The 26,383-nt window shown below is 34.7% G+C and overlaps 1 protein-coding gene across 4 annotated transcripts in view; it reads left to right on the forward strand.

Annotated features, from left to right (window-relative positions):
- Window positions 1-9,423: 9,423 nt before the first annotated feature.
- Uggt (UDP-glucose-glycoprotein glucosyltransferase) overlaps window positions 9,424-26,383 on the forward strand; it is an 835,069-nt gene continuing 818,109 nt past the window's right edge. For all 4 annotated transcript variants that reach the window (XM_090403047.1, XM_090403050.1, XM_090403049.1 and 1 more), the window contains exons 1-2: window positions 9,424-9,643; window positions 15,724-15,857. In XM_090403047.1, coding sequence (XP_090259173.1) covers window positions 15,727-15,857 — 131 coding nt within the window. In that variant the 5' untranslated portion in view covers window positions 9,424-9,643; window positions 15,724-15,726. The remainder of the gene's footprint in view (window positions 9,644-15,723; window positions 15,858-26,383) is intronic.

Here is a 26,383-nt window from a genome sequence, read left to right on the forward strand (position 1 = left end):
ACTGTGAACTCATGTGGCTAGCCATTGTAAGACTAGCAGGGCAAAGTCACAAAGTGGCACCCAGCTTGCTGCACATACAGGGTGTTCGGGATAAATTTGACATATTTATAATTAATTATATTTTTCCGTAAGTTACATGTATTAACACACACTTCTCTTCATTTAAAAGTTTGGACCCTTCTTCATTCATATACAAGATGTCAGAAAGGATGGATAGCTGGAACCCACCTGAATCATGGAAGAGAATAACTTGTATCATGATGATTCGTGCCCGCCATCAAAATAAGGATATTACGACTGCTGCCCAATGCTCCCTGAATACAGTAAAAACAATCAGGCATGAACTAGAGACTTGCAATGGTGACTACGAGGATGTAGCAAGAAGAAAGATCCCTAGCAGACGATCTGATTGCGTTCGTACAGCAGAATTCCTCGCAAATCTGCAGGAACAGGTGTTGAAGAACCCTGGCATTGGAATTCGGGCTTTGTTCGTGGAGTTGCTAACTGTAGTCAAGCCCTGGATAACAAGGGTAGCCAATGGTAGGCCGTATGTATGGCAGCAGGATTCGGCCCCTTGCCACACCTCTGGGAAAAGTCAAAAATGGTTGTCTGAAAATTTCTACGACTTCACCAGTCCAAATGTTTGGCCTCCAAACTCCCCAGACCTTAACCCCATGGATTATTTTGTATGGGGCGCAGTTGAAAAAGACACCAATCGCACTTCCAGTAATACAAAAGCCCAGTTAATGGATAAAATTAAAACAGTTTTTGCGGCCCTTCCCAGGGAGACTGTAGCATCAGCTTGTTCGAGGTTCCGAAGCAGAATTGAAGCTGTGATCGATGCTAATGGTGGTTATTTTGAGTAAATCTTGTTGATAGTATTGTAATTAACTCTGCCTGTAATGTTTTTTTTGTCAATTCATTAAATTTAATAGATACAAAGAAGATTTTCTTTTTCCTTACGAAACTGTCAAATTTATCCCGAACACCCTGTAAGTTGATACGTGGTTTACAGACTGGAACCAGTTCCAACAGTCCTCAGGAAATGCAACTAAGGAAGGAGACAGGCTAAAACTGAAGAAATACTGGCTTACACTGTCCATTAACGTCCAGACATGTATCGATGTTCTAATGTTGGGGAAAGTTTCTAAGTGATACAGAAACGTCTACTTATAACTTTACCAGTCCTGCATCTTATGTAGACCACGAAAAACAGCTGGCAGTATTATTGCGTTCGAAAACGAAAAGCATGGTATGACCGAAACCATAATCACTTTCGAACATGGGAGCCTCGAACATAAGCATTACTCATGGAAATCACGAGTAATGAAGGACACAACCACAAATACACGATAAGCATTATATACAGATCTCCAGACACAAACCACTGAGATCCCTTTAAATATTAGTAACATGGATAAGTGACATCAACAGTCACAGAACAGAAAGACTAATTCTAATAGATAACATTAACAAAAATACCCATGGCCAGGGCCAGCCCTAGACTGGACGTCTCCTGCCTGCAAAGCTGAAATGGGCGCCCCCAAACAAAGGGCAATTTATTTATTTTTATTTTTGTCATAATCATGTGGAAAGAATTTACAATATAAAGAAATTAAATTACACATTTGTTCTTGAAAACATTTCATTAATTAAAAATTTAAATTTTCTAGTTTTGATATTAACGAAATTATCTATAATATTCTTAATGTCTAAGTTTTCGCATATATCATTTTCAACAGCTATTAATGCTAGACTTTCAAGTCTTGTTTGTAACATACTTGTTCTTAAAAAAGTCTTAATTTAAATTTCGAAAACGAGCGCTCACCGCATGCTATGCTAACAGGTATAGTTAATAATATTCTTAAAACAATTACGAAATTCGGAAAAGATAAATTATTCGAATACAATATATATTGTATTCGAATAATTTATCTTTCTCTTATTGTATCTTTCTTATTGTATTCATTTTCAAAATTTGAAGTATCGTTTCGACTACTAGCGCTTCAGTGGAATGAGACTAAGGTCCCGTAGAAAATACATTACGGGATAGGGTCATTGCTCTGGACTGAGCGAAGCAGTGCGCTTGCTGCCTAAGAAAGCGCGTTCATGACAATCTTAGTGGGAGAAAATCTGATCTATTTTTATGCAGAATATGTAAATTTGCAGCAATTATATATTGACTTACCTAATTTTATTACTTAATTCGTTTACAAAAATTTAAAGAAAGAATGAAACTTCATACTAACACTTCGAAACGGCGCTCACCTTGTAGCGACGCCCGCCTACAATGCAGGCTCGCTTCCGCCGGCCCTGACTAGGGCTCTCCAATCACTAACAATTAACCTGATCCAAACGTTTGGTACCAACGTACTTCTTTCCACACTAATTGTTCTTAATTACTGAATTTCCTTTGCATTTACTGTCCATGTTTTATAGTCATATGTCAATATAGGAAGAATACATTGGTTAAAAACTCTTCTCTTTAGGCATAACGGTAGTTTTTTTTTGAATATTGAATGTAATTTTCCAAATGCTTTCCACCCGAGCATCATGCATCATTTATTTCGTCCATGATATTTTGTTCCATTGATATCTATTGTGGTATGTATATGTAATGGTCTACTTGTTTAATTTCCTCATTGTTGATTTTTATTATTTCTACTTGGACATAGATATTGAACTTGGGTCTTCTTTAGGTTTATTTTTAGGCCGAATGTTTTGCTAGCAATTTGGAGTTCATGGATACGAATTAAAGTTGAAGTAAAGATAACCCGTGATTTCCAATCACAGTTTATCTTTACTTCAACTTTAATTAAGTATCATGAACGTTATACGTTATTAAGTTCAACTTTGATAACGTATAACGCGGATGTTAGGTTCTGCTGAAATGCCGCGTTATATAAATCGCGTTATGCGAGTCTCAGATCACATAGAAAAAGTAGGGTTATGTTCCGAAATCGTTTTTTTTTTTTTAAATTATGTAAACAGTATTTACAAATGACATATCCAACAAAAAATATATTTTCATTTAATAAATTAAAGACAATTCTGTATGTTAGTCAAGTAAATAATAGTTTAATATCCGACATGTTTCACTGACTAATATCCGTTAGTCAGTGAAACATGTCGGATATTAAAAAACATATCAGAATTTTCAAGGATATACTGGTAAGCAATGGAAAGTAACAAAAATTAGGAAACTAACCTACAATTCTAAAAATTATATAAAGTTATCATTGTGCGTGATACAATACACGTGTCGCAAGTACAACGTTTTATTTCTTGAGATATTTATTGTAATTTTCATGAAAGTTCATTTCTTTTTTGGTTAAATGATCTGATTAGAGTGTTCCATATATCTGGTAGGATTAGGCCTTGATTCTTATTTAAGTTACCAGTTGAACCGACGACTGTAGCAGCTTCTTTGAATGTTCTGGAATGGTAGTTTTCTTCTATATAGGGCATATGACTCATATGCCATTCAATATTATGGTTGGTAGAGGCAAAGTGAGAAGAAAGGCCTGATATATCTTGTATGTTATTCCTTACATAGCCTATGTGTTCTTTCTTTCTTGTTTCAAACTTCTAGATGTCTGTCCGATGTAATTGATACCGCATGAACAGGTTAAGCTGTAAACTCCAGAGTATTTGTAGAAAGGATGGCTATCTTTTGGGGATCTTATAAACTTATGAATGGTCTCAATAGGTTTGAAGGTAACTCTGATATATGTTTTAGAAGAAGAATTTTTTGGATAGATATGGTACTAACAAATGGAATTGTTATAGAGCTGATGTATTGGGTTTAATCTATTTGTCTTTGCAGTATGTCATTAAAGAGAATCTTGTTGATGCTTCTTGTAGGGTAGCCATTTAGGGATAGATCTCTGGATATTTTCATTAATTCTTCTTGTAAGTCGCCAGGGTCTGTGGTACACTGTATAGCTCTTTTTTTGAGCATATGGATAATGCTGAGTTTATGGGATATGTGGTGAGACGAGTCGAAATGGAGGTAGCGTCCAGTGTTAGTAGGTTTTCTATATACCGACAGGTTGATGCTATTGTCAGTTTGTTTCTTAATAAGGATGTCTAGGAATGGAAGTTTATTATGTTTTTCTAGTTCCAATGTGAACTTGATAGTGTTGTGGAAGCAATTAATTTTGTTTAGATAATCTATTAGTAGTTCTTTTTTGTGATTCCAAATGATGAAGATGTCAACATACTTAAACCATGTGGTTGGTTTAGAGGTAATTTGGGATAAAATTTGAGTTTCCAAATTTTCTAAGAATAGGTCGACACAAGAAGGAGAGAGAGGACTACCCATGGCTAATCCAGTAAGTTGTTTGTAGTAGGTTTTTTGCCATGTAAAATAATTCGAAGTTAAACGATGCTTGAACAACTTGGTGATGTTTGGTGGGAACAAGTTTCTAAGATGTCGATGACTTCTGAAACTAGGATATTTGTGAATAGAGATGTGACATCCAGGCTAGCCATAATATTATCTTAAGAGATACGGGTGTTTTTTTAATTTTTCCAAGAAATGTTGGGAGTTCTTGATATAATAATCCATGTTGTAAATGTGTTCTTGTAACATCTTTGGATGTCACATCTCTATACACAAATATCCCAGTTTCAGAAGTTAAATCAGTCCCATAAGATTGTAAAATATTGTTAATACTAGTTTTGTACTTGTCTTGAGCTATATCTTTCTTCAAAAAAAAAAAAAAAATTCAAACATTTCTAATATGTCTGAATAGCTTTTTGTTCTTTCATTAATTGTGATAAGATAATTTTGGAAATTAGCTTATCGCAGATGACATTAAAAGTTTTTAACAATGAAATTTTCTTTCCCATATAATATATGATTTTTCATGAGGAGAAACGGATAGTTCAAGTAATACCTCTTTAATTTGTTTATATCCACGGTTTCAAAGCAATATAGCATCAGCTCTTGTGGACCACCTTGTTTCACTTAGTCTTTTAACTGTTAAAGATTTTTGTTTTCTAAATGTTTAAGGAGTATACCCCATCTTCTTTTTGACGATGAAAAGTAATTATATAGGTTTTGAATAAAACAAAAATACTGCACTGCTTCCAGACAGGATTCCGCGGCATAGTTGCCAACTAAATTTTAATGGATCAAAATTTCACCCGCATTCCACTTTTTATCATGCAATTAGCCCTTGCCCCTCCAGCGTTGAACCCTGAACGGCGATTTTAGAGCCGTTAACGGATTAACTGTGGTGGAGCAACCTTTAGTCACTTGACTTTACGTGTACTGTGTTACTTGGAATTTCCTTTACTGTCCTACTATTTTTGATCTTTTTGTTTTTTTCCTGCACAATTATTGTGTCTCTTCTCAAAAATGAAAACGAATTTCACATGTGCGAAAATAATCAATCCAGAGATCAATCTTTGCAATGAATATATTTAGTAATAGCAAATTTGCTGCCTTTTATTCTTCAAATCAATGTAACGTTAAGACAACTTTATGCTCTTTTCCTTTACTGACAATATAGAATTTTTTTTCGCGAATTTTCAAATGTTTGTTTCATTTAAAATATTATGTCAAATATTTATATTTTTTAAATAACATTCATTGAAATAAATATGACATTCTGTTTATTTCCTTGATTATATGGATCGTCAGATTTCAATTTTAGGAACGATTGTTTTTTTTTGTTTTTTTTTTAATATCAAAAATTTATATCCAGTGATATTTTATCAGGGAATCTTCGCCTTTGTCTTTTGCTTAAAATTGCAACAGATTTTTTTTCTTTTTTTTGTAGGATCCACATTACTATAATATCCTGCACATAACCACTGGAGATATGCGGAAAATATAATATGAAGGGTATCCTGTACGGAATGATTCAAAATTTAAGCTCATTCTGAAGCTTTTCTGCTGCATCTCCCATCCTTTTCCTCTCCTGAAACTCAGTTACATAACTACTTCAAATTTCTACTGATTTGAAAGTTTTCAGACAGCATTCAAAATTATTTCTTTTTTTACTTGTTTACCGTTTTGACAAAAAAAAATAATAAATAAAGCAATAATATTGTTGTACCGTCGAAGCTTCTAATTCTGTACTATTTCTTTGCAATCTGAAATCAGTTGTTCAGCAGTCTGCTGAAATTATTCTAAGTTTTAGCAATGCTATGCTATATTTTCAATATGTAAAACTGTTTATGCATACCACACAAAAGAAAAGCTGGAGGGAGAGCTAAAGACCTATATTACTCTCACTGCTATTGAGAAAGACGAGAGAACGTTTTCCCCAGAATTTTCCGTTTCCCACACTAAATTGCCTCAAGTTGTAGTGCAAAATACACCAAGAACACTCAAGATTTAATCTTGGGCAGGGCCCGAGTTGAATAGACGATTTGTGAATACACACTACACATCTCGCATACGACCTATGACTGAGCATCTCCAATATTTGCTAATTCATAGACACGACGCAACATAAATTTAAAAAAATGGATTTTAATTAGGAAAAGATTATTGGAAAATTTTCTAGTGTTTTTTTTTTTTTTCCTTTTTTGGGGAGATGCCAGTGTCCCTTAGCCCAGTGCCCCCCTCCCTCTGGGTGCGCCACTGATCAAGAATGTCTTGTTTTGCTTTCATTTGTTGATTAGCAGACATCTTAACTCAGAAAAACTGACATTTCTTTTACACATTGATACAGTATTTATGCCGAAATGATTTCCTAATTTATAGTGATCGGTTTCACTTTTATTATCGAAAAATTATGAATTATTTGATAAAATTATCTTGAAAAAAAAAAGGGGAAAAAAAGGATTTGAATTATTTAAAAGAAAAGGCGCATATGTATTACATAATCATTTATTTTTGGGGGCGAGGGAGGATTATAGACCTATTCCTTTCTGTTCGAGTAACAGTCTGTAAGCTAACGAAAATTATTGAGAAAGTGAGGAAAGAACATGTCCAGTAGACACACTAAAAGGTGCCTAACAATAGTCAAATACACACAGAAATTTATTTTATTTTATTATTATTTTATCGATAATGAACAATATTTTTTCATGTTAAATTTTTTTTTTAATTTTTACTATAATTTTGATATTTTATCCAAACACGTGTATACCGTATTAACAGTGTGTATGTATATTTCGAAAGTTGCAGCACCCTACGATTTCAAACCACGAACTGCCACTGCACATAATAATAATAATAATAAAATTATGCATACGTGATGTGATTCAAGATTTATGTATGATATGTATGATACTCTATAAAGTAAACTCGTAAAAGTGTGAACCTTGGCACAATCTGTGAACTAACCTTCGAACTAAGATTATGAATAAAAAATGAAGAAAACTTAATTTCGACAGATGACGATTGTATTTATTTTAAGAATCGGATTTTCATGAATTTATAAAATAATTGTTTGATAAAAATAATTATCGTGAATTAAGTTCTGGGAGAATAAAATGTATTGGCGATTAAAATAATTAGCAAAAAAAAATGATAGTGACATTAATCTTCCAAAGTGATACAATATGAAGTGAAGAAAGTATGAAAGAATTTCTTATTTTGCACTAACATTAAAAACTATAATTATACGATAAAACAAGTAGCAAAAATGAATATAACTCGTAAGTATTTAACAGTGACGCAGTGTACATAAGTACTGCGACACTGCAGTATCCCCAAGGAAAAAATGAAAGAATTAAATTTTGTTTGTGTTTATAAATAATAACAATGCTTACAACATTATATAAATGCAATACAACATGTTAAAGGTAACGGCTTATGTTTCGACATTGACTGAATAGTTAATAATTGGATTTGTTCGATTAACCCTTTAGATTCCGTAACAAATGCACTGGGAAAGAAGAAAGATAACATGGCATGAAGGAAATGTGATTTATACATTACTGAGAGATAATTACTTGAAGCAGAATGTGACAGAGGAGACTCAGTATACGAGATCGTCTGATTTGGTTATATGATCAGAAGAACTGAATACCTAAGGTGGCGACATTGCCTCCGATTGGGAAAAGTGATTATGTAGTCTTAACTTGAGAGGTAGCAAAACATGTGAAAATTCCAGTTAATAAGAAGTCTGACAAAGCAGGTGATTATGGTACACTTGGAAGGCAGTACCGTGGTATAAAGATCTGCAAGGGAAGGCTGTTCACAGTGCATGTGGAATAGTCAAGAGTTATCTGGAGAAACCAATATCGCACTCTATATCAAGAGGGTAAATTGGGTAGGAGTTAGATGAATGAGGAGTATCATTAAGCATGAGCTGCAAACAAAGAAAATGCTGTGGATAGTATATAAAGAGAAAGATGACAATCTAACTCATGAAGTACAAAGATTAGGCAGGAAAGGTAACCCGCATGGCAAGAAAGGCAAAATCAGTTTATCAGAAGAAATTCGCCAAACAGGGAAAAGAAATCCCAAAGAGTTTTCCCATTATGTTGCAAGTAGGCGGATGAACGACTATGATAAGATAACTTTTGATGATTGAAGATGGTAGAGAGAGATAACAGAGGCTGACGAAACTCTGGAGCTTCTGAGTGACTATTCTGCTAGGGTACATCATCCAAGTAAAGATATTGTAATGACAATGGTGACAGGGACTGATGTGGGAACAGAGGTTGAAGAATTGCAGGTACTCAATATAATGCAGAATCTGAATGCAAATACACCTGTGAGATGGTATGGGATATCAGATCGCATTTATGAGTATGTGCAGAGAAACTAGCGATGCCTTGGACTAGGCCGTTTAATTTAAGTCTCAGCTGTGACAAAGTTCCAACAGTGGAAGGATTGCAGAACAATTCCTTTGCATAAAGGAGGATCTAAATGTGTGGTAGCAAATTATAGACCTATTAGCATCTTAGAAGTGGTGGTAAAAGTACTGGAAATGTCAGTCAAAAAGATAATTAAGGAATGGGTGGATAAGAATATGATATTCTATGAGGGGAAGTATGGCTTTGTGATGGGTTCATAAGAAGAGGTTACAGTCATGGAGGCATGTTAGCACCCTTCTTCTTCTTCAGAACTCAATAATATGTTAGCACTTCTTCTACTTCTTCAGTACTCAATAATATATGAAGATACCGCGAGGACCCATAGCCAGTATTTATTAAGATGCCAGTAAAGGTTGGTCGATTGGTACAGCCTCTGCCTAATGGCTCAGCAAAAAGTTAAGCAAGTTTGAGCGCGATTAGTAGTTGGAAGGGTTCAATCTTTCGATGCTATTGGCACACTCTTCCTCGATGTCTTTGGACTCCCTGGAGGTGTCACATAATAATTAAATATGCATAGTAATCCATATGGTTGCAAAAATAAAATATAATAATAATGCTATTATCAGGAAGCTTAATCGAGCATATCATATTGGTGTCTAGAGTATAGGTAAGGTTTGTCGGCAAACACATGGCGCACAGTGATTGGGTATGTGTCCGCGGTTTACATGACTGTGATACCTTTACTGCAATGTCTATAAGTATGTTAAGTTAGCTTGATGCTTAAAATAGCAAGACTGCAAAAATCTGGATCAAAGACAAAAAAAAACTGTTGTCAGAGTCTTCGTTTAAATCCACGACTGTTATATTTGTTGATGTATTTTGTAGTTGACAGTGGGCCGAGCACAAAAATATATACGTAAGTCAGAACTAAATATGACATTCTAAACATCAGCGATTTTTCACATGTTTTGATTTTTGTCCCACCTTTGGAATATAAGAAATTTTCACTGAATATCATTCATACAAAATGAATTCTGCTTGCCTACTTTTATAGTGCGTGAGTTGATTGTTCAAACCACGTGTTGGTAATCAAAACAGGGATGTTTCCTCTCCCTCGTTTTATTTATTCATTCCAGTGAGTCATTGGAGGTGTCACGTAATAATTCTAATTGTAAAGGCAAGTAATGGTTTTCTTTATTAATCAGAGCCGAATAAAAATTGATTCGGAGCCTTAAATGACGGTGAAGGAGTTCATAAAATATGAGTGTAATGCGAGGAAGTAGGAAACAATAGATTCACATCAACATCACAAAGCGGAAACAAAAAAAAAATTCAGAAAGTTTAAACAATACATTTCTAATGTTATATATATATATATATATATATATATATATATATATATATATATATATATATATATTAATTTTAATTAATATATATATATATATATATATTAATTTTATGTTTGAGTTGCGACAAGACATGGAGGGTGTGAGGCAAGTTGAAGGTACCAATGTTCTGTGAGGTGGATGAGAGGATCCAGAATCTCCTGGAAACTGGCTTCATTTAACTGGAATACATGCTGATTAACAAACCTTGTAATACCTGTAAAATAGATAATGGATAGGACATCAACAGTTGGTTGATGCAAGAAGCACTGCAAAAAATTAAAATAGAAAACTTCACATATTAGATGCATGTTTAAGATGTTAAGTTTTCAATACCACATTCGATACTTGCATTCCACAAGAAATGCATGATCTCCTTTGACACCAATTCATCCAAAGGAAACTAATGAATGTGATTGTTATTTAGTTGTGTACATTTATACATGTATAAATGTGTGTGTATCTGGCCTTGTTGGCTGGGTGGATAGCATATCTGCTTTCCAACTAACAGGTAGTAAGTTTGAATTCCAGTAGCATGAATGATTGTGAAAGTGTTATGGTGATGGTCAGCTTTAATTGCTTGGGACTTGAAAAATTTCAGTGTTTGGTCTCTAGAGCAGGGCTCCCAAATAATCTGACACTTATCTCACACCTGCAATGTGAGATAAGTGTCAGGTAATTTGATGCAGTGGTGCACCCAGGATTTAATCGTAGGGGGGGGAAGAGTTGAGTAGACGATTTGAGAATACACATTACACATCGCATGCGACCTATGACTGAGCACCTGCAGTGATTGCTAATACATGATACCCTTGATCTCCTCTGGCCCAGCTTGGGCGAACGAAGTAGCGCTTGGTCTGCCTGAGCACTACTTCGTTTGACTTGCGTTCACAGCGGCTGTGATTTCTGAGAGCTATAGGGTATTCCCACCTTATGTGACTGCTAATTCATAAGTAGTATAGAAATAGAAGACACGACACAACATAAATAAAAAAATTAATTTTAATTAGGAAAAGGTTTCTGGAAAATTTTCTAGTGTTTTTTCCTTTTTTTGGGGGGGGGGTGGAAGCCCCTGATCCTGCCGGGATGCACCACTGATTTGATGTACTATAGCTTTAAGCCGTTTGTGTGAGGGATTCTCATAAAACATAATCATTCCATAGTGAGACCTCCCTCCAGCAATGAGTTTAATTTTATAGTTTGTATTAATAATGATTGCAATATTGTTACATATATATCAGTGTACTAAAGATGACATAATTCGTTAAGTTTTTCTTATATAATGAAACAAAAGTAAAATATTCAGTTTTTCAAACTTAAGTACTGCACTGATGTATGCATTTGCTCACTAATGCAGTTTCACAAGAACACAACTTAAAGCTTGCTGCTGCAGTCATATTTGATTTGAGAATAAACTGGTCTACATACAACACTGAGTCGCAATAGATTTTTGTATCCTCTGGTGTGAACATGAAATACTGCTGTGTACATTATAAAAAGGAACAAAACAAAGAAAAACCCAGAGAGTAAAGGATGACCAAATTAATGACACCTGAAACATTATCCATTAGAGGATCCAATGCATTTTCAGATTACTTTTCCTAGCCATGATTGTAATAAAAAGAAAATTGCTAATTTAGGTTGTAGTAACTGTTCTAGATCTTTGTAATATCTAAAACACATTGCCAGTGTGGATGACTGTGGGTTTGAATCCATGTATAAATGTGTGTATAAAGTATGTCGCGTAGGTGCGACATGAATTTCATTGCCTGGTGAGAGACTGAAAAAATATAAAAAAATATAATATTAATAAAAATAGAGAAAAACATTCTTATCCCATTCATAGTACTAATGCACTATAGGCTTAGAATCTTTGATGGATTGGATTCAGATTAAAAAAAAAATGCCCTGAAGAACATGCAGCATAGAAGTCACCCTTAGAGTTAAAACATGGCATTAATTTGTTTCGTAAGACATCACTTTCCTATGCAATTATACCAAAGCATAAGTAGAAAAAAAAAAAAAATGCAGCAACATAAGATACAGGTATGCTGTTTCCCTTCCCACTGCAGAAAACTTATCACTTTGCAGTAAGATTTTAGAAGTAGGAAACAGCAATTCTAAATCCACCAACCTAATGATATATTGAGGTTGTTTGCCGGATCCCTCTCACCTTTTGATTAAAAAAAAAAAAAAAACCCTCGAGCTTATGAGATCTTTTTTGGTCCGACTGACCACATGCTCTTTTGAGCAGTTTAATAATGCTGTCAATGGTTGAGAGGAAACAGATTTCTCAGCTCATGCTTTGGATAAGACTCATTAGATCTGGGATAGAAACATGCCTTTTTAGAGGTATCTTAAATATATTTGTTTTCATTTTCTTATAATAAAAGAGTAAAAAGAAAGCCGCAGATCACTTAACTATAGTGATTTAAATTTAAGCATGATATGGTTGTTCATCTTAGTCCTGTTGAGGAAATGGAAATATGGCTTTACTACAACATGGAAAATGATTACAAAAGTTGGAGTAGTTGGGAATGAATACGAAGCTAGTAGCATAGATGGGGGGGGAGGGGTAATTGACAGACACCAGAGAATAGTGTATGGTGAAGTGGAATCTAGCAGAATGAATACCTCAGATTTCTATATTAGGGCCACTACTCTTTAATTTGTATATCAGATATAGAGAAAGATTTGAGAGGGGATATTCAGTTGTTTGCTGATACAAAACTGGGGAGAGCAATAGTTGATAAAGGTGATGTAGATATTCTGCAGGATGATTTAAATAAATTGGCATTGTGGAGGATAATGATTGTCAGTTTAATATTGCAAAATATAAGGGTATGCATTTTGAGGTGAAAAGGTTGCATACAGTGTAATCCAGTACCATCATATTGATGGTAATGGATTGCAGTAAATTAATGAGGCTACGGACTTGGGGATAATGGTGAATTGAGAGTTGAAGTTCAGATGGAATATTGCAAAAGTTGGTAAATTGGCTCAAAGGATTACTTGAATGTTGAAAAACATGCTAACAAACAAAGATAGAGGGATATTATCCTTCTTTATAAGGGCATGATTTGGCTACATTTGACTACTGGGCACAGATTTGGTCACTTGGGTTCCATGGGGAACCAGAAGATGGTGGAGAAGATTCAGAGATGAATGACCAAGCTGCTGATAGGTCTGTGGAATGCTCCCCATCAGGATAGGTTGAAGGTGTGTGGATGACAAAGTTTAGTTGATAGGCAGAAAAGAGGAGACATGATAAGATATCTTTATAAGATAATATCTTTTAAGATATTAAACACAGTCCTTATAGCTGAATCTGAAGATGATCTTCAAAACTTAGTCACAGAAATTTACAACAGAAGGTTAGACATGGGACTAATTATTAACCTAAAGAAAACAAAGTGCATGATTATATCAAAAGAACCAATAAATAAGAAACTAAACATAACTGTTAACAAAATGAAAATTGAACAGGTTCAGTCTTTTATATATTTGGGACAAATGTTTACAGACAGAGAAAATTCCCTTAAAGAAATAAAAAGAATAGAGATAGCAAGAAAAGTGTTTACTGATATGAAAACTGTTCTAACATCTAGAGACATTAATATAGACACAAGAAAAAGATTAATAAAATGCTATATCTGGACAAGCCTTCTCTACAACAGTGAAACTGGGACTCTAAATAAAGAAGCAAAGAAAAAATCAGAAGCTTTCAAAATGTGGACCATCAGAAGAATGTTGAAAATACCATGGACAGAGAAAATGAAAAACAAAGATGTTTTAAAGAAAGCAAAAATGAAAAGAACATTAATGAAAATAATTAAAGAGTGAAAACTTAAATATTTTGGACATCTAATTAGACAAGAAGGCATTCAGAAATTAATATTAGAAGGGAAATTGGATGTAAAAAGAGGGAGAGGTAGACCTAGGAGAATGGTTTGAAGACATTAAGGACTGGACTGGCCTGAATTACCATAAATGTTCTAGAGCAACAAAAGAAAGAAAAAGGTTCTGTGACATGGTTGCCAATCTCCTTCTAGGGGATGACACTTAAAGAAGATATTTAAAAGGTTTTATAAAGTTGATGCAGAAGAAATTTTTAATCTATGACAAATAGAGAACTAGGGGCTATCCATGGAAGTTGTGTAAGAGTGTGGTTAGTAGAGGCATGCAGACCATATATTTGTTTTGCATGGAAAATGGTGAATGAGTTGAATGGATTGCCACAATTAGTTGTGAGTTCCTTGAATGAAAGAAGTATGACATACATGCAGACTGTATGCTGCTTACATACATACAGTCTGCATGTATGTCAGCAGCAAAACACATATATCAGTTCCCACAACAGTAGCTGATCTGGTGGAACTTCTGTGTATTCCCATGGATAACATAACTGTATAACTTCCTAATTCTTTAAAGTATACACTGTAATTATATAATATACAGTATACTATAATTATATAATATGTGTGTCAAGTTCTTCAGTGCAAGATGTTCACTCATCATCAGCTTTCTTCAGTCCACTGCTGGATGAATACCTCTCCATGCTTCTTTCATTTTAGCCAGTCTCTTCACCATCATCTTATTATCTCATCGTCTCATTTTACTACTGCTCTACCTGGTTTCCAATATCCAGTTCTTGGTGTCCATTCTGTTGTCCTCTTTGTCCTTCTGTTGTCAGACATTTTCAGCACATCCTGCACAGTGCCGTTTATTGCTTTTCATTACTAAGGCACTGTCTCTGTTACCTTAGTTTGCTTCCTTATCCAAGTATTATTCTTTTTATCTAACTGGGTTATTCCCAGAATGGCTCTTTCCATGTTTCTTTGTGTTGTTTTCAATTTTTCTAGATGCTTTTTAGTCAGACTCCAAATTTCACTACCATAGTCATTGTTGGGAGTACACAATGTTTGTGGTGCTTTCTTTCTTTTTAGGCAGTTTGTAAATTGCTTTTAATTATTTCTCTATAATGGTTAAAAACTTTCCATCCTGCTGTTATTCTAGCTGAAATTTCATTATCAAGGTTTATGGTTGTTTGTAATGATTTGTCCTAGATATTTGTTGAATTCACTATTTCAATCTGTCTTTGATTTATTTCAATTTGTTTTTGCTCTGAAGTATTTCCACTATACATTATTTTTCATTATGGAAACAACTACCAGGTTAAAGTAAAACTTTAGTCTAATATAAGCCAAAATAATCACTCGATGTTTTGACCATCATATTAAGGTCATCATCTGGAGTATATACAAAAAAACAAGTTGCACCACAATCTACATGGTATGCTAAAGTTACATTGATTTGGTCAGCTATTAAAACTACTGGCCTGACCTCTGAAAAAAAAAAACCTTACTTCATCAACTCTGTAGAGTCCTGTTATTATTATCTATTTGGTTACGAAAATAAATTAAGATAGAGAATAACATGTTCACAAAGTTTCTTATATAAGTAAGTATACATATAAATTAAACCAAATGGTATAGATGGTGGCCAATAAAAACTGAAATAATCACTAAATAATAGCATTATTTAAATAATAATGCTATTTAAACGCTTTATGAATTTATTATTGTTTTTTTTTTTTTCATCTCTCCAGGATATGGGTGTGAATATATGCCTGTTTGTCAGTTGGTTCATGATTCCTTTTGTCATTTCAATGCCAAGCCAAAAGTCTGTATCAGTTGTGTTGGATTCAAAATGGAAAGAAACGCCACTTCATCTTGAAGCAAGGTAATGAAATCAGTTTTCTATCTCTAATTAGAAAATTGAACTGTAATAGTTTGCATTCTTTCAGTTCTATGTACACAACTCTCTGGCTGATACGTCTTTTACACGACCAGTGACTGTGTATAATACAGTATAATACATTTCATGACAGTTGTTCTGTTTTAACATAATATTTTGTTTCTTGACATTATTCTATATACAACAACTCAGCCAGTGAGTTGTGCATAAAACAATGTTTGCTATTCAGTTTTTATAAAGCGAATGTTTTTGCATATGACATTTCTCTATACATAGCTATATTTCTGATATCAAATATCTTTTATAATTTAAATATTTTCTCATGACATTACTCTACATCTCTATAATGCAACCAAGTGAGCTGCATAAAAATTTTTTTATTACATTACATGTATTAAATCATGTATCAAATCATGTATCAAATACCTGATGTTCCTTCAGAGGCTGTACAGAATTTTATGATAGTACTATATTAGAAACTTATATCATTAACTTTCCATCAACAGTTTTCTCCAAAGCAATTTATTTGTCAGAAATCCAGTATTATCAAATCTTATTTTCAGTTCTAAAGCACTTATTGCTGTACTAATCTACCTAGATCTTGCTTGGTCTTCCTTAGATTTTTTTCCTTGCTATTCTTGTAAAAAACTTGTTTGGTTAACTTTCCTGTACTATTTTGTTTAAGTGACCATACACCTGAGATTAGCTGAAACACATTCTTGAATGCTAAAAATGTCAAGTTCTTTCTTTGTTTTTTTTAATAAGATTCTGCCATTGATTCCATCCACCGATTACTTTCCTAATCTTTCTCGAAAACTCTCATATCTGTGGTCTCCGGTCTGCATGAAGTCCAAAGTTGATTAAAATTGTTTTGAACATTATCTTGTATACAACTAGTTTAGTCTTTCACTAAATTTTCTCTTATTCAATATAAATTTATTCATTTGACTTCCTACCCATACCATCTTTGGTAATTGTATTATCCAGTTTTGTATTTGTGTTAATAAATATGGTATGGTCACTTAAACAGAATGGGAGAGGAAAGATTAGCAAAACAAGTGTTCTCTGCCAGGTTGACAGGAAAACGACCCAGAGGAAGACCAAGATATAGGTGGATTGATACAGTAAAAATTGCCTTTGAAGACAGAAATATAAGATCTGATTGTTGAAGTCTTGACATATAACAGATTGATTTGTAGGAAAATTGTTGATAGGAAGTCAGTAATGATGTAAGTTCTTCATGTAGTACTATCATAATATCCTGTACACCCCTCGAGAGTACATGTCAGGAATTTGATGATGAGTTTTGTATTTAATTTGCCATCTCAAAAAATTGTGCCTAAATAATAGCAAAATGTTTTATAGATTCTCCATTCAGGAAGCCATGGATGTTTTCAATCCTGCCTATTTTCATTAATTGCTAATTTTCATACTAAATTTATGACAGCAGTTATTCAATTTACTCAGGATCCTGCAGACTTGCACTGGACTTAGAAGTCAAGCATCATCTGCAAGAAGTAAAGAGCTGTGTTTGACATCTAAATGATATCAACTTTAATGTTACTTTCCATCATAACTTGATCCATGTGGCGGATCATAACTTGATCCATCATTATCTTCACTTGATCCTTGATAAAGTGGAGGTAATGGGCATAGTTTTATTTTAGTCTCAAATCATCTTCTTCTGTATAACTGAGAGGAGACCTCCACATAGCCTTTAAAGGAATGCGGAGAACCGACCAGGGCTTCTGACCTAATGTCCAATCCTCACCTTCTCGTGGTGCACCCTGTTGGGTATCTACTTTGATACTGAACGAACGAGGATGGGCTGGCAATTTGGGATTTAGCTGACCAAATTGTATTCTTATTGGTTAAACCAAAATAAAAAATGATGGTACAACATTACAAAATTTCATGCCGGCTGGGGCGTCGCCCGGTTAAACAAGGCCCCCGTTGTTTTCGCCAGGGAACCAGGGCGAACAGCGAAAAGTCAGCTACTGGAACAAATCTGAAAACAAACCCCAACTCAACATCACCAGAGTTAAAGATCGGTACTATCAACGTAAGAAGCCTGAATGGCAAAGAAATGGAGCTAGCTGAGGAATTAGATAAGTACCAGATCGACATAATAGGGGTGACTGAAACAAAAAAGACCAAAACTGGTGAGATCTTTCTGAGCAATAAATACGAAATGTTATATTCAGGCAATGACAATCAAGGAAAAGAAGGAGTAGCCATAGTATTCAACACAAAATACGAGGCTAATCTTCTTGAATGGCAGTCAGTCTCAAGTAGAGTAATGTGGGCAAATATGAGAATGGGGAACTGGACAATGAGACTTATTTGTGCCTATGGTCCCACAGAAGGTTCTACTAAGGTAGAAGTGCAGGAATTTTTTGAGGCTTTAGAAAAAGCAACTGACACAATGAAAAAGGAAAAGTTGGTCCTTGTTGGGGATCTAAATAGTAGAGTAGGAAATGATTGTGAGACATACAAAAATATTTTGGGAAAATTTGGAGAAAAGAGCAAAGCTAATAATAATGGCAAATATCTGTTGGATTTCTGCTCAGGACATGGACTGGTTATTACTAACACCATGTTCCAACATAAAAATGTGCACAAATTCACATGGAGAGAAGAGGCTAGGAATAAGAAAAGTCTCATCGACTATGTTATTGTTGATAGTGATGTTTTCTCCCTGGTGCAGGACACCAGAGTGTACAGAGGATTTGAAATTGGAAGTGATCACTATTTAGTCTTGAGCAGGATAAAATTGAATTTCATATTGAAAAGAATAACATGTAAGAAAGTTTTAAAGCGAATAAAAGTTGAGCAGCTCTCAGATGTGAACTGTAGACTAAAATACAGAAATATTATTGAAAAGAAAATGAAAGAGTTTGAGAACAGGAATCAAACCTTGGAGATTCAGTGGCAAACTCTGAAGGAAACATTGATTGATTCTGCCAGAGAGGCATGTGGTGAGGTTGTGTGCAAGGATAAAAAAATCAGAACTCCCTGGTGGACACAGGAAGTTAAAGAGGCAGTGAAGGAAAAGAAGAAAGCATATCAAAAGTTCCTGGCAAATAAGTCAGCTTTTACTCTTACAGAATACAGAGACAAATGTAAGAAAGCTAAACAGTGTGTAAAACTAGCTAAACAAAAGTCATGGGAGGACTTTGGCAAGAATATAGAAAATAAATATCAAGAAGGTGGCAAAATATTCTGGAGGTTGTTGAAGAAGCTTAGGAATGGAGGAAAGAGTGCTGTAAAAGGAATTAGAGATGATAAAGGTGAAATGAAAACAGGAGAAAAAGATATCCTTGAAGTATGGAGTAATTACTTTGAAAAACTGCTAAATGAAACAAGCAGTGATGACAGCACAGTGATAAAAAAACACTGACCAGGCATGCAGTCAGGAATACATATCCATACCTAAAGTAGAAAAAGCCATCAAAGGCTTGAAATGTGGAAAGGCAGCAGGAGTAGATGATATTCGACCAGAAATGCTGAAGTATGGTGGTATAAGAGTCTTACAGTGGCTGCACTGCATAGTTCAGAAAGCCTGGACAGAGGGACGAATTCTCGATGATTGGAGTAGAGCACTCATAGTACCCATATATAAAAAGGGAAATAAAACTGAATGTGAGAATTACAGAGGTATTTCCCTACTGAGTGTTCCTGGCAAGATCTATGCAAGTATACTTGAGAAACGGTTGAGAAGAATTGTGGAAGAAAAGCTTGGTGAAGAACAAGCTGGATTCAGGCCAAATAGAGGCTGTCAGGATCAGATCTTCACTTTACGACAAAGAGTCGAGAAAGCATGGGAATATAACAAAGATCTGTATTTAAGTTTTGTCGATTTGGAAAAGGCATATGACAAGGTGCCAAGAGAGAAGCTATTCAATACGCTGCAGTTATATGGTGTCAATGGGGCATTATATCAAGCAATACTTAGTCTTTATTTGAGTTGTGAGTCAGCAGTTAGAATTGAAGGAAGTACAGGAAGATGTTTTAATGTTAAATCTGGTGTGAGACAAGGATGTACATTATCCCCTCTGTTATTCATTATCTATATGGATCACATTATGAAGGAATGTGGTATTAAACCTGATATCAAAATTGGAGATGTTAATGTCAGCTCTTTGCTTTATGCGGATGATGTTATACTAAATAAATCCGCTACAAGTCTGCAAGATTCTCTGACTAAATTGAATAGTTGTTGTAATAGATATGGTATGAAGGTCAGCAATAAAAAGACAAAGACAATGAAAATAGGCAGAATCATTGAAAATGTCAACTGTGTTGTGAATGGAGAACCTGTGGAACAAGTAAAACATTTCAGCTACTTAGGCACAATTTTTACTGAAGATGGTAAACTAAATATAGAAATAGACAACAGAATCAGCAAAGCTGGTATCGTGGGAAGTCAATTGAATAAATTCATATGGAATAAGAAAGAAATTAGTCGGAACACTAAATTAGCTGTATACGAGACTGTGTTCAAACCAATTTTAACTTATGGATCTGAGAGCTGGGTCAGAAGTAAAACACTTGACCAAAGACTAGAGACCGCAGATATGAGAGTCCTGAGAAAGATTAGAGGCATGAACAGATGGCATCAATGGCAATATCATATTAAAAATGAGGATATTAGGAAAGAACTTGACATTGTCAGCATCCAGGAATGTGTTAGCAGAGCTAATCTCAGATGGTATGGTCACTTAAATAGAATGGGAGAGGAAAGATTAGCAAAACAAGTGTTCTCTGCCAGGTTGGCAGGAAAACGACCCAGAGGAAGACCAAGATATAGGTGGATTGATACGGTACAAAGTGCCTTAGACGATAGAAATATAAGATCTGATAATGTTGGAGTCTTGACAAGTAACAGAATGATTTGGAGGAAAATTGTAGATAGGAAGTTAGTAATGATGTAATTTTTTCATGTAGTACTGTCATATCCTGTACACCCCTTGAGGGTACATGGCAGGAATTTGATGATGATGATGATGATCATCTTCTTCCTATACCTTCTTCAATTCTAAATGCTGGCTTACAACTGAAATATATACTATATATTGTTTGCTTTAATATCCCAGTTACACCATGTAATTTTGAACAGCTTTTCTCTTTATACCATGTAATATGTCTTTTCTGGATCTACAAAACTTAGGGATCCTTATTATATTCCCATGATTTCTTAACTGTTTGTCTTAAAGTGAAAATCTAACCTTACAAGATCTATTTGGCCTAAATCCAGCTCATTCCACTCCATGCTTTTCTTCAACAATTTTTCATAACCTTTTCTCAAGGATGTTTGCCTAAATTTTACAGGAACACTCATATGGGAATTCCTCGTGCTTCTCATATTCAATGTTATTTCCATTTTTATAGATGTGTACTCTGAGGGCTTACTCCACTCATCTGGAATTCAACCTTCTGACCAGGTTTTCTGAAGTATTCAGTGTAGCCACTATAAAACTTTTATATTTCCATACTTAAGCACATATCTGATCAAATATCATATTCCTAGCTGCCTTTCCATATTACAGGTTTTCATCATCATCATCAAATTCCTGCCATGTACCCTCAAGGGGTGTACAGGATATGATAGTACTTCATTTAAAAAATTACATCATTACTAACTTCCTATCTACAATTTTCCTCCAAATCAGTCTGTTACTTGTCAAGACTCCAACATTATCAGATCTTATATTTCTATCATCTAAAGCACTTTGTATTGTATCAATCCACCTATATCTTGATCTTCCTCTGGGTCGTTTTGCTGCCAACCTGGCAGAGAACACTTATTTTACTAATCTTTCTTCGCCCATTCTGTTTAAGTGACCACCGCCTGAGATTAGCTCTGCTAATGCATTCCTGGATGTTGACAATGTCAAGTTCTTTCCTAATATCCTCGTTTTTAATATGATATTGCCATTGATGCCATCTGTTCACGCCTATAATCTTTCTCAGGACTCTCATATCTGCGGTCTCTAGTCTTTGGTCAATTGTTTTACTTCTGACCCAGCTCTCAGATCCATAAATTAAAACTGGTTTGAACACTGTCTTGTATACAGCTAATTTAGTTTTCCGACTAATTTCTCTCTTATTCCATATGAATTTATTCAATTGACTTCCCACGATACCAGCTTTGCTGATTCTGTTGTCTATTTCTATATTGAATTTACCATCTTCAGTAAAATCGTGCCTAAGTAGCTGAAATGTTTTACTTGTTTCACAGGTTCTCCATTCACAACACAGTTGAAATTTTCAATGATTCTGCCTATTTTCATTGTCTTTGTCTTTTTATTGCTGACTCTCATTCCATATCTATTACAACAGCTATTCAATTTAGTCAGAGAATCTTGCAGACTTGTAGCGGATTTATTTAGAAGTATAACATCATCCGCATAAAGCAAAGAGCTGACATTAACATCTCCAATTTTAATATAATGTTTAATACCACTTTCCTTCATAATGTGATCCATATAGATAATGAATAACAGAGGGGATAATGTACATCCTCGTCTCACACCAGATTTAACATTAAACCATCTTCCTGTACCTCATTCAATTCTAACTGCTGACTTACAACTCAAATAAAGACGAAGTATTGCTTGATATAATGCCCCATTGACACCATATAACTACAGCATATTGAATAGCTTCTCTCTTGGCACCTTATCATATGCCTTTTCCAAATCGACAAAACTTAAATACAGATCTTTGTTATATTCCCATGCTTTCTCGACTATTTGTCGTAAAGTGAAGATCTGATCCTGACAGCCTCTGTTTGGCCTGAATCCAGCTTGTTCTTCACCAAGCTTTTCTTCCACAATTCTTCTCAACCATTTCTCAAATATACTTGCATAGATCTTGCCAGGAACACTGAGTAGGGAAATACCTCTGTAATTCTCACATTCAGTTTTATTTCCCTTTTTATATATGGGTACTATGAGAGCTCTACTGCAATAAACGGGAATTCGTCCCTCTGAACTATGCAGTGCAGCCACTGCAAGACTTTTATACCACCATACTTGAGAATTTCTGGTCGAATGTCATCTACTCCTGCTGCCTTTCCACATTTCAAGCCTTTGATGGCTTTTTCTTCAAGTATGGATATGTATTCCTGAGTGCATGCCTGGTCAGTGGTTTTTACCACTGTGCTGTCATCATTGCTTGTTTCATTTAGCAGTTTTTCAAAGTAATTACTCCATACTTCAAGGATATCTTTTTCTCCCAATTTCATGTCACCTTTATCATCTCTAACTCCTTTTACAGCACACTTTCCTCCATTCCTAAGCTTTTTCAACAACCTCCAGAATATTTTGCCACCTTCGTGATATTTATTTTCTATATTCAAAGTCCTCCCATGACTTTTGTTTAGCTAGTTTTACACAGTGTTTAGCATTCTTGCATTTGTCTCTATATTCTCTAAGAGCACAAGCTGACTTATTTGCCAGGAACTTTTGATATGCTTTCTTCTTTTCCTTCACTGCCTCTTTAACTTCCTGTGTCCACCAGGGAGTTCTGATTTTTTTATCCTTGTAGACAACCTCACCACATGCCTCTCTGGCAGAATCAATCAATGTTTTCTTCAGAGTTTGCCACTGAATCTCCAAGGTTTGATTCCTGTTCTCTGGTATTTCTTTGATATTGAAAGGATTGAAAATCCAATAGTTATTGTGATCTTTTAATAGAAAAAAGTACAGCAATACCTTAATTAATACATCTCCAATTAGTGCATTTGTTTTCTATATCCAAATGCAATTAATGCACCTCTAAAATTTGATTAGTGCACCTATATACATCTTAAAAATGTTACACATTTTAAAAATTTTCTATCTGTACATTTTTTTATAGCTATTTTAAAAAATCATTCGCCAAGATGAAATAATTTAGTCGTTATCATCATCAAATTCCTGCAATGTGCCCTCAAGGGGTGTACAGGATATGATAGTACTACATGAAAAATTTACATCATAATTAACTTCCTATCTACAATTTTCCTCAAGATCAGTCTGTTACTTGTCAAGACTCCAATATTATCAGCTCTTATATTTCTGTCGTCGAAGGCACTTTGTACTGTATCTATCCACCTATATCTTGGTCTTCCTCTGGGTCGTTTTCTTGCCACCCTGGCAGAGAATACTTGCGTTGCCAATCTTTCCTCGACCATTCTGTTTAAATGACCACACCACCTGAGATTAGCTCTGCTAACACATTCCTGGATGCTGACAATGGCAAGTTCTTTCATAATATCCTCGTTTTTATATGATATTGCCATTGATGCCATCTGTTCACGCCTATAATCTTTCTCAGGATTCTCATATCTGTGGTCTCTAGTGTTTTACTTCTGACCAAGCTCTCAGATCCATAAGTTAAAACTGGTTTGAACACTATCTTGTATACAGCTAATTTAGCGTTCCAACTAATTTCTCTCTTATTTCATATGAATTTATTCAATTGACTTCCTACTATACTAGCTTTGCTGATTCTGTTGTCTATTTCCATCTTCACTAAAAATTGTGCCTAAGTAGCCGAAATGTTTTATTGTTCCACAGGTTCTCCATTCACAACACAGTTGACATTTTCAACAATTCTGCCTATTTTCATTGTCTTTGTCTTTTTATTGCTGACTTTCATACCTTATCTGTTACAACAGTTATTCAATTTAGTCAAGGAATCTTACAGTCTCGTAGCAGATTTATTGATAAGTGTAACATCGTCCGCATAAAGCAAAGAGATGACATTAACATCTCCAATTTTGATATAATGTTTAATACCTCTTTCCTTCATAATGTGATCCATATAGATAATGAATAACAGAGGGGAAAATGTACATCCTTGTTTCACACCAGATTTAACATTAAACCATCTTCTTGTACAACTCAAATAAAGACGAAGTATTGCTTGATATAATGCCCATTGACACCATATAACTGTAGCATATTGAATAGCTTCTCTCTTGGCACCTTATCATATTCCTTTTCCAGATCTACAAAACTCAAATAGAGATCTTTGTTATATTCCCATGATTTCTTCACTATTTGTCTTAAAGTGAAGATCTGATCCTGACAGCCTCTATTTGGCTGGAATCCAGCTTGTTCTTCACCAAGCTTTTCTTCTACAATTCTTCTCAACCGTTTCTCAAGTATACTTGCATATATCCTACCAGGAACACTCAGTGGGGAATACCTCTGTAATTCTCACATTCAGTTTTATTTTCCTTTTTATATATGGGTACTATGAGAGCTCTACTCCAATCATCGGGAATTCGTCCCTCTGTCCAGACCTTCTGAACTATGCAGTGCAGCCACTGCAAGACCATCATATTTATACCACCATACTTGAGAATTTCTGGTCGAATATCATCTACTCCTGCTTCCTTTCCACATTTTAAGCTTTTGATGTCTTTTTTTCCTTCAAGTATGGATATGTATCCCTGACTGTATGCCTGTTTTTTTTGCCACTGTGCTATCACTGCTTGTTTCATTTAGCAATTTCTCGAAGTAATTACTCCATATTTCAAGAATATCTTTTTCTCCTGTTTTCATGTAACCTTTATCATCTCTAACTCCTTTTATAGCACTCTTTCCTTTATTTCTAAACTTTTTCAACAACCTCCAAAATATTTTGCCACTTTCTTGATATTTATTTTCTATGTTCTTGCCAAAGACCTCCCATGGCTTGTTTAGCTAGTTTTACACAGTGTTTAGCTTTCTTACCTTTGTCTCTGTATTCTCTAAGAGCGCAAGCTGACTTATTTGCCAGGAACTATTGATATGCTTTCTTCTTTTCCTTCACTGCCTCTTTAACTTCCTGTGTCCACCAGGGAGTTCTGATTTTTTTATCCTTGCACACAACCTCACCACATGCCTCTCAGGCTGAATCAATTAAGGTTTTCTTCAAGGCTTGCCACTGAGTCTCTAAAGTTTGGTTCCTGTTCTCAAACTCTTTAATTTTTTCTTCAATAATCTTTATGTATTTTAGTCTACAGTTCACATCTGAGAGCTGCTCAACTTTTATTTGCTTTAAAACTTTCTTAGATGTTATTCTTTTCAATAGGAAATTCAATTTTATCCTGCTCAAGACTAAATAGTGATCACTTCCAATTTCAAATCCTCTGTAGACTCTGGTGTCCTGCACCAGGGAGAAACATCACTATCAACAATAACATAGTCAATTAGACTTTTCTTTAGCCTTGATTCTTCTCTCCGTGTGAATTTGTGCACATTTTTATTTTGGAACATGGTGTTAGTAATAACCAGTCCATGTCCTGAGCAGAAATCCAACAAATATTTGCCATTATTATTATTAGCTTTGCTCTTTTCTCTAAATTTTCTGAATATATTTTTATATGTCTGACAATCATTTGCTGCTCAGCTATTTAGATCCCCAACAAGGACTAACTTTTCCTTTTTCATTGTGTCAGATGCTTTCTCTAAAGACTCAAAAAAATACCTCCACTTCTACCTTAGTAGAACCTTCTGTGGGACCATAGGCACAAA

The sequence above is a fragment of the Typopeltis vanoorti genome, chromosome 13, assembly GCF_054136105.1.
Source record: "Typopeltis vanoorti isolate ZY-2024b chromosome 13, IOZ_Tvanoo_1.0, whole genome shotgun sequence".
NCBI lineage: Eukaryota > Metazoa > Arthropoda > Arachnida > Uropygi > Thelyphonidae > Typopeltis > Typopeltis vanoorti.